Below are 12,239 nucleotides of genomic sequence, written 5' to 3' on the forward strand. Positions count from 1 at the left end.
AAAATTGTGTCCTAATGGGTACCTCCTATTTCAGACATGTTACATCTGCTGGTGTCCACCATTATCTCATACATCATGTTGCTACTTTACTGACAGTTTTATCATGGGTAGTTTTAAAGTCTGGGCACTAAGAAGTTTTCACCTTAAACCAATTATGATCTTTAAAACTATGCAAGCCAGGCCAAACAAAAAAAGAGCAGTTTTAAATCATCCTTGTGTGAAGTGGTCTAACTGCTTGAAAAAAGAAAACCAGTGCAATAGCAATCCGCCTAGAATATCAATAGAAGAAGGGAGCAAAGCAAACTTTTGGATGATGTCCACCAGCATAACCTTATAACCTAAAGACCTGAAACCTAAACCCTAGATAACCTAAAAATGGACGGCGGCAATGCACAATCGAGGTCAGAACCTTCAATTTTGACGCCATGTGTACAAATTGTTGACTGGGATACGTAACATTTCAAAACCATGCTCAAAACCTTTTAGAAGTTTATTTCAGAGACGCCTTCTCCGATCCCCTTTCGCAGCGGCCCTCAGAACAAAGACGGTGCTATACGGAATCCCTGCCCTCCTGAAAATAGCCCCACACCGGTACCAACAGATCTCATAAAATGCCGGTTCTCCCAGCCCACCTGCGAGACGGCCCACACGTGTCACCGTTCCCGTCGCAAGTGGCACGTCGCGGCGGTTTACGGCCCGCGGTTTACACGATACGGCCGTCACCATGGCATAACGCGTGGATCTGCGCCACGTTCGTCAAGGCTGGTTCATGCTATCTCTTGCACCAAGGCCAGTGTACCAGGTAGATTAAGGTAGAATCATTGACACCAAACACGCAAGCCTCAAACGTTCTATCCATTTTGATGACCTCATTCGAAGTCCCCCCGGAATACAATGGCACCGACATTGTACTTCGCGGAAGTGGCGAGTGCAAACGTAGCTTCAACGTAGCACACCGTCATATGTTGTATTAATGGCCACATTCAAGTCACCTTTAAAGCAAATATAAGTCTATGATCAGATCCACCAATCAGAAGTGCTAGATACCACCCTCGATGCATCTATATCTGTGGACCGATGTCACTGAGATGAATGAGAGTGCTGTACAAAACTGACAGAGAAGCATAGTTAAATGGGACGGATTTGAGAATAATGGTATTACTCGCATTTTACTGCAGTAGAAGTAGACGGTACTACAGCCTCTAATTACCTCTGCTTTGATCACCTCACGCAAAATTCCTGGACTCGAAAGTTGTGTGCATGTACTTGGCCATGCATCTTAAGTACTGGCCCCTACCTGTTACTCACTATTTAAGTCAAATGACGTACATCTATCAGCGACTATTCTACTGAAAACCGTGGACTTTTTTTCATGCGTCCTTGTCGAAATGGACAAAATTCTATATTGTATCACCGGCCTTGTTATCACCAGGCCATTGCACACCGTTGGGGTTGCGTGGAGTGGGGCGGCGGTGATTCTGCGCGAGTGTATTCGCAGCTTCTTTTGCTGGGTGTGTGAGACGGACGGTGGGTTGTTACTGTCCCCAGGGTCGGGGTATACATTACCTACACCGTCGCCAGCGGCGGAATCTCTGAACTAGTATGTCAGTGACGTTGTTAAAAGTAGACGAGCCTTAAGCCTGGTTAAACAAAGATATCGACCAGTACTTGCGGTGGACATGCGAACATACGTATTATATGTTTTTAGCAGTGCTTTTTCGGTAATTTTTTACTTGGGTACCTGTATGGCCGACGGAGGGAAGAGCTACGCTAGCTGCAGGGTTTCGAGTATTGTCGTGCGGGGCAAAAGCTCTGAGGCATCAGCTAACATTGTGGACGTCACTGAAAATGGTTTTGCATCGATCGGGATCGGGGTTCTCTCGGGCCGACTGAAGGCCATAAGGCTTTGCTTGTGATATGGTGTCACTGGTATTCGGCTGGGTATGTGACGTCACTGGCGTGAGTGTATAAGGCTCTTTTGGGTCCACTGAATGCCGTAATGCATCAGCTGGCCAATGTGTCGTCACTGGTATTCGATTGAACATCAGGCGCGGCCGGCCTCGTTCCATCTTTACTTTTCGTACCTGTCTGCCGCAAGCATTTGCGTGCCGCATAAAGGTTGACCGAATTACCCCAATGTGTGACGTCCCTAATCATCACTTCATACGAGTGCACTTAGGCCTCACGACCACGGTGTGTCGTGGTCCGCGAAGTATCACCGGATAGCGTGACGTCACTGGTATTCGAATAAAAACTGGGCGCAACAGGCCGTGCTTCATTTTTACCTTTGTACTTGTCTACTGCAAGCATTGGCGTGCTGGATGAAAGCTGCCGAACCACCTGAGTGTGTGACATCACTGGCCATGAGTTCCAACGGTTGCTTTTCGGCCAACTGAAGACCACAAGGTGTCAGCTAACGACGTCACTGCTATACGACTGTAAGACGTCAATGGCCGTGGGTTTCCACGGGCCCTATAGCACCGACGAAATGCCGTTAGGCATCAGCTGGCGATATGACGTCACTGGTATTTGGCTGAACATCAGGCAACAGGCCATGCTCCATTTATACCTTTCGTACATGTCTGCTGCAAGTATTGGCGGATTTTTTGTGCGGCCAACTGAAGACCATAAAGCATCAGCTAACGATGTGACGTCGCTGGCACTCGACTGTGCGTGTCGCTGGTCATGAGGTTTTACGGCCTCTTTTGGGGCGACGAAAGGTCATACGGCAATGACTGAAGATGTGACGTCACTGGTATTCGAATGAACTTCGGGCGCGACAGACCATGTTCCACCTTTATCTTTGGTACCTGTCCATTGCAAGCATTGCCGTGGAAGGCTCTGCCAAATTATCTAAGTGTGTACGTCACTGACCATTAATTTGCACACTCTTTTGAGCCTACTATAGGCCACAAGGCATCAGCTGACGATATGATGTCACTGGGTTTCGACTAGACATCATGCGCAACAGGCCATGCTCCATCTAAGCCATGTTTCGTCTGTACCTTTCGCACCTATCTACTGCAAGTATTCGCGCGACACAGGGGCTCTGCCGAATTACCTGAGCGTGTGGTGTAACTAGTTATGAGTTAACGCGGGTTTACTCTGGCTGACTGAAGGACATCAAGCATCAGCTGACGATATGACGTCACTGGTATTCGACTAAACTTCAGGCGCGACAGGCCATGTTCCATCTTTACCTTTCGTACCTGTCTCTTGGAAGTATGGGCGTGCTGAATGAAGGCTCTGTCGAGTCTCCTGAGTAAGTAACGTCACTGGTCAAGAGCTTTTTACGGGACCTCTTGTACCCCCAACGGTATAATGCATCAGCTGATGATATGACGTCACTGGTGTCCGACTTACATCAGGCGCGACAGGCCCATGTTCTATCTTTACCTTTCGTACCCGTCTATTACAAGTATTGACGTTGCTGAATGAAGGCTCTGTCGAGTCTCCTGGGTGTGTAACGTTACTGGTCATGAGTTTTTTCTGGCTCCTTGGAACCCTCTATAGGGAAAAGTGCATCAGTTGACGACATGATGTCAATGGTGTTCGACTTAACATGAGGCGTAACAGGTCATGTTCCATCTTTGCCTTTCGTACCTGTAAAGTATTGGTGCGTTAAATGATGGCTCTGCCGAGTCACCTGAGGTGTGCGACGTCACTGGTCATGAATTTTTACCAACTATTTTTGGCTGAGCGAAAGCCATAAGGCATCAGCTAACGAAATGACGTCACTGGTAATCCACTGAGTGTGTGACGTCACTGGTCATGAGCTTTTACGGGCCTTTTTTGGCCGAGTTCAGGTCATTAGGCATCAGATAACGTTATGGCGTCACTTGTATTCGAATTAACATCAGTTGCAATAAGCCATGTTTCATCTTACCTTTCGCACCTGCCTACTGCAAGTATTCGTGCGCTGCAAAAAGGCTCTGTCGATTCGCCTGAGCGTGTGGTGTAACTGGCCATGAGTTTGTGCAGGTTTACTCGGGCTGACTGACGGACATCAAGCATCAGCTGACGATATGACGTCACTGGTAATCGACTAACTCAGACGAATCATCTGAGTGGGTGACGTCGCTGGTCATGAGTTCATACGGATTCACTTGGGCCGCCCAAGGCTACCAAAGCAACACCTCCCGTGAAGCATCACAGGATGATATGTCGTCACTGTTATTCGACGTAACATCAGGTCAACATGCCACGTACTTTCTTACCTTTTGTACTTGTTTACTAAAGGTATTGACGTGCTGAATGAAGGCTCCGTCGAATCTCCTGAGTGTGTGACGTCACTGGTCACGAGTTTTTTACGGGCTCCTTTGAACCCATTTTAGGTTATAATTCATCAGCTGACGACATGACGTTACTGGTGCTCGACTAAACATCAGGCGCAACAGGTCATGCTCCATATTTGCCTTTCGTACCTGGCTGCTACAAATATTCGCGTGCTATATGAAGGCTCCGCCGAATCATCTGAGTATGTGACGTCACTGATCATCAGTTGGTAGGAGGTCACTTGGCCACCTACGGCTACGGAGTTCCGCAGCAGAGGTGGGAGATGCACCATAGTTAAGCACACTAATTTTATTGTGCGCACCATTAAGTAACAACTTCAAACGCAACGGGCTGTTTCAACGACTAAAATTTTGAACAAACGTAAACACAAAACAAAGGTGATCCCAGCCCACAAACCGACGTATATGCAAAGCTATTCCGCCCGACATCACAGGATGCGCCCTTGAGCAGCTACGGTCCGGAATGCCCTGATGGCTAAATAATAATCAAGGGCGCCGCCTAGCGGCCATAAGTCTGGGCCACAGCCCGAATATCAGTGACGTCATATGGTCAGGTGATGCTTGATGTCCTTCAGTCAGCCCGAGTAAGCCCGCGTAAACTCATGACCAGTTACACCACATGCTCAGGTGATTCGGCAGAGCCTTTATGTAGCGCGCGAATACTTGCAGTATAGAGGTGCGAAAGGCAAAGATGGAACATGACCTGTTGCGCCTGAGATTAAGTCAAATACCAGTGATGTCATATCGTCAACTGATGTCTTGTACCCTATAGGTACAAAAAAGCAGCCCGTAAAGAACTCATGACCAGTGACATTACACACTCAGGAGATTTCACAGAGCTTTCCTTAAGCATGTCAATGCTTACAATAGACAGGTACGAAAGGTAAAGACGAACATGGCCTGTCGCGCCTGGTGTTAAGTTGAATACCAGTGACGTCACATCGCCAGATGATGCTTGATGTCCCTTCAGTCAGCCCGGGTAAACCCGCGTAAACTCATAACCAGTCACACCACACGCTCAGGTGATTGGGCAGAGCCTTTATGTGGCGCGCGAATACTTGCAGTAGATAGGTGCGGAAGGTAAAGATGAAACATGACATATTGTATCTGATGCTTAATTGAATACCAGTGACGTCATATCGTTACCTGATGCCTAATGGCCTTAAGTCGGCCCAAAAAGGCGCGGGAAAACTCATGACCAATGGCGTCACACACTTAGTGGATTACCAGTGACGACATATCGTTAGATGATGCCTAATGGCTTTCCCGGCCAACAATAGCCTGTAAAAACTCATGATGACGCACTCAGGTGATTCGGCAGAGCCATCATTAGGCTCGCCAATACTTTAACAGGTGCGAAAGGCAAAGATGGAACATGACATGTTGTGCCTGATTCTAAGTCGAACACCAGTGACATCATATCGTCAACTGAAGCATTATACCATATAGGGGGTTGAAAAGAGCCCGTAAGAACTCTTAACCAATGACGTGATATAACACGCGAATGCTTGCAGTAGACAGGTACGAAAGGTAAAGATGGAACATGGCCTGTTGAGCCTGATGTTGAGTCGAATACCAGTGACGTCATATCATCCCCGCGATGCTTTACAGGATATGATGCTTTGTTGCATTGGGCTGCCCAAGTGAACCTGTATAAACTCATGACCAGTGACGTCACGCACTCAGATGGTTCAGCATCACCTTGATATAGCACGCGAATGCTTGCAGTAAACAGGTACGAAAGGCAAAGATAGAGCATGGCCTGTTGCGCATGACACCTAGACGAAAACCGGTGACGTCATATGGTCAGCTGATGTGGTATGGCTTACAGTGGGTTCAAAACAGTCTATACAAATTAATGGTTAGTGACGTTACACACTCAGGTAATTCGGCAGACCCTTCCTTCAGCATTCAAATACTTGCAATGGACAGGTACCAAAGGTAAAGATGGAGCATGGCCATGGCCGCCTGAATTGTATTCGGATACCAGTGACGGCACATCTTCAGTTAATGTAGTATGACCTTTCGTCGGCCCAAAAGAGGCCGTAAAATCTGATCACAAGTGACATCACACACAGTCGAATGCCAGTGACGTCACATCATTAGGCTATGCTTTACGGCCCTCAGTTGGCCCCCAATGATCCATAAAAATGCATGACCAGTGACGTCACACACTCACGTGATTTGGTAGCTTTTATTCATCACGCCAGTGCTTGCAGTAGACAGGTACGAAGCTAAAGATGAACCTTGACCTGTTGCGACCAATATTTAGTCGAATATCACTGACGTCACGATACCCAGTGATATTTCACGGAACATGATACACCGCGGCCGTGGGGCCTAAGTGCACTCGTATTAAGTGGTGATTGGTGACGTCACACATTCAGGTGATTCGGTCAAGCTTTTATTCGGCACGCAAATGCTTGCAGCAGACAGGTACGAAAGGTAAAGATGGAATAAGGCCCGTTGCGCCTGATGTTTCATTGAATACCAGCGACGACATATCGTCAGGTGATGCTTTACGGCATTCATTGCACCCAAAAGAGCCCTAAAGCCTCACAACCAGTGACGTCACATATCCAGTCGAATACCAGTGACATCATATCGCTAGCAAATGCCTTGTAGCCTTCAGTCGGCCCAAAAGAACCCAGATCGATGCAAACCCATTTTCAGTGACGTCACTACGTCGGCTGATACCTAACAGCATTTCTCCATCATGGCAGTACAGGAACCCTGCAGCCAGCGTAGCTCTCTCCCCACCGTCGGCAATACAGGTACCAAGTAAAAAAAAGCCGCTTTTTCATGGTTAGGAGTGTGACATGACCTTTTTCTCTCAATGCTTACCTTACCTTATGGTGATCGGGAACTGTAAAAGGCCACTAGGCCTGTAGGTCCGGTCTCGTCAGGTTCCCGGTCCGGTAACCAAACAGTCTCAAATTATGGGAAGATTCAGTGTGGGACGTTGTACATGACAAGCCTAGACTTGAACTGTTCAAATGAGGTCGACGACAGGACGGGGTGTGGAAGAGCATTCCAGTTGTTGACAACCTGCATGCTGAATGAGTTACGACGGATGAGAGTCCTAGCTCGAGGTTTTCTGAGCTTCCCTTGGTGTCCTCTCATCACCTCCGGTACTTGGGGCCGATAGTATCAACATTGCAGGAACTATGTCATATTGCCTCCTGATAATTGCATTGCATGATGCTTGTTTTCATTTCACCAGCATCCTGTTTGCCTGGCATGTTGGCAGTTGGATATTTTGAACACCAGATTAAATGTTGGATAGCAATTTTAATAGAATACATCAGGCACAGGATAATGTATTAAGGTGTTGGCACTTGCTATTTTGTTGCTTTTATGTATCCAGTGATTTCCTTGTCACCTAGCACTGGCATTTTGTTTGTAAGAAATTCACAAAATCATGCATTCTGTATGGCATGCAGTTTTGATAATGCAATTATGTCATGATGAACTTATACACCACAGGCCCAAATGGTCTATAACAACATGAATAATGCAAGGTATAAGGTGCAAGGTATACAATTTGGTTGAGTATATGATCAGTGTTATGGGATGTTGAGATTATATGTCTGCCACAGAATAAACATGGTCAAATTCTTACAATGGTTCTAGGTCTTACTGTCTATAGCAGATTTTTTATACTCAACAAAAATCATGCAGTTCAGAGCGAGCAACATAAGCACTGTTCTACTCTGTTTTTTCATGCTTGCATGTGTAAAATGTGGTCATTTGTGGCAATGATGCATTTTCCATGACATCCACTTAATGATGGTACAATTAAATGTAGCACATTATGTGCTAGTATATTTTGCTGACATTTACAAACGTGGTATTCCAGGTGGCAATGAACTTGGGTTGACATCTGGTTGTGGTCAAAGCATTGCTGACCAGAGCCAAAATACCTCCAGTCATTGCTGATCGAGAGCTCAGGGTCATTGTGTAAAGCTCAGCTGTCTGTTGAAAGAGGAAAAGCACCACTGTATGAAGACCAAGTTTTGCCATACTCTAGGAGGACATGACATTGCTGATATTTAGTGTCCTGAGCTGAGGGTTGTGTATGGTGAAAGTGGTGCCAGAATTGGTGCAAACACCACAAGAATAAGATAGAAGTCCAGTGTTGCAAGGCTGCAGAGTGTAATTTCTGCAATTACAAAGCTCTGCACTTGGGCTGAACATCAGCATGCTGGGCCTAGTAGCCGACAGCTGGCTGCCGAGTGCCACGGCGCTGAGGGCCTGACCTGAGCGGCGCTGGCGGCCGGACGCAAGCAGTGCTGAGGGCCTGGGCCGAACGGCGCTGAAGGCCTGACGCGAGCAGTGCTGAGCAACGGATTTGTAGCATCAAGACTGGGAGGCGGCCGACGGTCGCAGCGATGGGCGACGCCGGCCAGGAGCTGCACTACGAGCCGCTGCCGTACCGCGACCTGTGGCCGGGCGTGGACGAGCTGCTGCCGCCGCTGGCGCGCCACGAGCCTGACCAGCTGGGCGCGCGGCCTGATCCTCTGCTGGACGCGCACCTGCTGCTGGACGGACCGTTCGCGGCGCCTGCCGAGCTGGAGGTGTCGGCCGCCGGTCGCGACGCGCTCGACCTGGCGTTCGCGCCGGCCGAGCTGGCGGCGGCCGGCCGCGGCGCGCGCGTCCTCTACGGCAGCGTCAACTCGGACGGCGACAAGCTGGTGCTGCGCTTCCGACTGGCCGACGACGCCGGCCAGCCAGAGCACAGCGTCTGCAAGCTCTGCGACGGGCAGGTGGACCTGTTCCGCGCGCACGAGCACAGCGTGCAGGGCCGCTTTGTGCTGTCAGGCGACGGCGTGGTGCTGGAGGTGGGAGCCGTGACGCTGCCCGCCCCGCCGCCCCCCGCCGCCGCCGCCGCAGGTGATAGCTCCGGAGTCGGTTGCGGCGCCTCCGGAGCCGCCCCCGCCGCTGCCGCCGCCGCCGATGCCGCAGCCGCCACCGGCTACGACGTCGTCATCGTCGACTCGGACCGCAGACGCGGAGTCGGCGAGACGGTGGACGACCCGCTGCCGTACGCCTGCGACGTCTGTCAGAAGGCGTTCAGCACGCGGCGCGTGTTGAACAAGCACCTGCTGAGCCACGCGGGCGTGCGGTATCCGTGCGAGCAGTGCGACAAGAGCTTCCCTCGGCTGGACCGGCTGCGCCGCCACCAGCTGACGCACGCCGCCGTCCGACCGTACGTGTGCCAGACATGTCAGAAGGGCTTCAACCGGCGCGAGTACCTGGTGCAGCACCAGCGTGTGCACTCGGGCGACCAGCCGTTTCAGTGCGACATCTGTGGCATGCGCTTCAGCTTGCACTCCAACTTCACCATGCACAAGCGAGTGCACGCGCAGGAGAAGCGGTTCACGTGCGATGTGTGTGAGCGCGGCTTCAACCGGCTGGACCACCTGGAGACGCACAAGCTGCAGCATACTGGCGAGAAGCCCATGATCTGCGAGAAGTGCGGTCTGCAGTTCTCCATCAAGGAGAAGTTGCAGCGGCACATGCTGGTGCACGCCGACGAGAAGTCGTTTGCCTGCGCCATCTGTGCTCGCCGCTTCCGCCGCAAGGACAAGCTGGACGCGCACATGGAAAAGCACGCGTCTGGGCCCGGCCAGGCGTGTCAGCTGTGCCCTAAGGTGCTGCCTCGACGCGAGCTGCTACGCCAGCACGAGCGCCAGCACGCCGACCCTGCCAAAGTGCAGTGTCCCACCTGTCTCAAGTTTTTTCGCCGACCAGGCTAAGTACCAGGCGCACGCGCAGCGCCACAAGCCGCTGGTGCGCGACGCGGCGCGCCATCAGTGCGAGATGTGCATGAAACCCTTCCGGCGGCCAAACGTGCTGCGTGCGCACATGAAGAAGGCGCACGACCGCGTGCTGGCCAGCCCGGCGCGCGTGATGAACAACAAGCCGCGCTCCTTCCAGTGCCACCTGTGCCGGCGCGGCTTCACGCGCCAACAGACGCTCAAGGCGCACGTCCAGCGCGTGCATGAAGCGGCCGAGCCGGAGCCGGAGCCGGACCCGGTGGCCGAGCCAGAGCCGGAGCCAGAGCCGGCCCCCGTCGCGGACTACGCTCCGGCCGCTTGTCCCAACACGCAGGAGCTGGCTCACGCGCCCTTCCTGCTGGCCTTCCCGCACTATACGTTCTGAGGAGCGCGAGCGCCGGTGGAAACAGCTCCCTCCATGACGACGGGCCGCGCGGGCTCGTGACATGGGCTGACTGGTGTAGTTATTCGTGTCGCGCGACACTGTCTAAACGTGAATGGTATGTTCCAGTGGTTTTCTACATGTGTACTGGAGTGCGGGCACCCGCCCCTCGGCATCAGGAGTGACTCATGTCGCATTCGTTTCGACCTCGGGCTGCTGGAGACTGGAAACCGTCGCCTTCTGGCGGTCTCTGCCAACTTTGTGATCTCTGACAGGCTGCTTTGGACGGATTGGATTTGGATTGCGATTAGTAGAGGTCTAGGACTGTGATGCATTAGTGTCGTCTTGACCGGGTGTAAGTCGTCCAATGCCGTACCAGATAACTGTTTCGGGCTCAGATCGCCCAGCGCTGTGAGGTAGATCATTGGCTGAGCAGGTAATATGCATAAACGGGGGCGTCGCGTCGGCACTATGTAGGTTCCTATGCTGTCATCCAGTCCGAATAAATTCAGATGACGCGTTGATTAGCGCACGCGTGAGCCCGGTCATAGTGCTTAGGCCGTATTTATTGGTGATGGGAACGTTTGTTGGTATTGCGTCCTCCATAAAGGAATCCTCTGGTCTGAAACGGAAAATTGATGGCCACGTCTTTACGTTTACGACCACTGTCCTGCGATGTGTGCCAACAAAACTGATGTGGTGTGCGATGTACTGTAATTGTGTTGCCGTTCAAAGAGTGGTGTTCAGTCACGTGACGAATCTCACCGACGTACGTCTCTGGGATGAAATGAACGCATTTTCGCAATTCTGAATTGCCTTCTCTGAAATATGTCGTTTGTACTTGGCAGTGGCAGCTCACTTAAATTTAGAGGACATTTGCCACAAAGTCTGCCGACAGTTACTGGGATCGCGCTAGATGCGGACCAACCGGGCTCGCTGGGGAATGCCGAATCTGACCCGAGCTGATGCTGATTAGCGCTAACGGTCAGGAGCGCGGTAACTGGAAAGGAGTGGGGCTGGACCCAGCAATGTCTGAAAAGAAATTGCTGACAGTGTTTCCCCCTGGCTTGACAGAACTTCCGTTGCCCCTGCTAGCAGCTTTTGAAGCAATGTATACTGACGTCACATGATTTTAAAATGTTTGTGGTTTTTGGTAAGTTGATGCACGACAGATGCAGCGACCAAAAGTCTGTAGGCTGGATTAATAAATCGCTAATTTCGCGGACAACAAAGTGCTAGATGCTGACAGCAGAGGAGTTCGCGTTCAGTCAGATCTTGGCGAGCCGAACTCCAAACGTCGCGCCCTTTCCTGCAAATCAAAGCGAAAAGAGACTCTGGTTTTCGACCCTTTGCACCGCCGTCGTTTTTTCCTGCTGCTGAGTATGTCGGCGATCTGCGTCCATCGAGATTTCTCTTTTTTACTGAATGGCGCTGAGTAAGTTCCAGAAACAGGTAGGTCGAGCTGATCTACACACTATTAACTTGCAACAATAGCAGTTGCTTTTACCGTCGTATGTTAGATTATAATTGCAACATCAGACCGTTGCCCGGGTGTGCCAGATTGTGTCACAGGGGTCCCTTTTGGCCAGGATGATTTTCTTTTCGTCATCAAATGATCCCTGCCGTTTGAGAACCCTTGAAGACTTAGCCTCAGGGTCGGGATTTCCTTCAGCCCCCCAACTTTTAGAGGAAAGTAGCCAAATCCGCGGAGAGCCTCGCTTGTCGGACTTTTGGGTGTGTTGCTTTATTTTTTTTACTGCTCCCCGCCCCAACCCGTTCTGC

The 12,239-nt window shown here is 50.9% G+C and overlaps 2 protein-coding genes across 2 annotated transcripts; both read left to right on the forward strand.

The window, feature by feature from the left end:
- Positions 1-9,251: 9,251 nt before the first annotated feature.
- On the forward strand, positions 9,252-10,033 carry LOC119091513 (oocyte zinc finger protein XlCOF15; the record flags this gene model as incomplete). Its single annotated transcript, XM_037214321.1, has 2 exons — positions 9,252-9,256; positions 9,304-10,033. Coding segments are annotated over exons 1-2 (735 nt in total), but the record flags the coding sequence as incomplete, so codon positions are not given.
- Positions 10,034-10,037: 4 nt separating this feature from the next.
- LOC119091514 (PR domain zinc finger protein 5) lies at positions 10,038-11,326 on the forward strand (the record flags this gene model as incomplete). The annotated part of the gene is made up of 1 exon (XM_037214322.1): positions 10,038-11,326. A coding segment is annotated over one exon (423 nt), but the record flags the coding sequence as incomplete, so codon positions are not given.
- Between the last annotated feature and the right edge of the window lie 913 nt (positions 11,327-12,239).

The sequence above is a fragment of the Pollicipes pollicipes genome, unplaced genomic scaffold (assembly GCF_011947565.3).
Source record: "Pollicipes pollicipes isolate AB1234 unplaced genomic scaffold, Ppol_2.1 Scaffold_3447;HRSCAF=4054_pilon_pilon_pilon, whole genome shotgun sequence".
In the NCBI taxonomy this organism is placed as follows: Eukaryota; Metazoa; Arthropoda; class Thecostraca; order Pollicipedomorpha; family Pollicipedidae; genus Pollicipes; species Pollicipes pollicipes.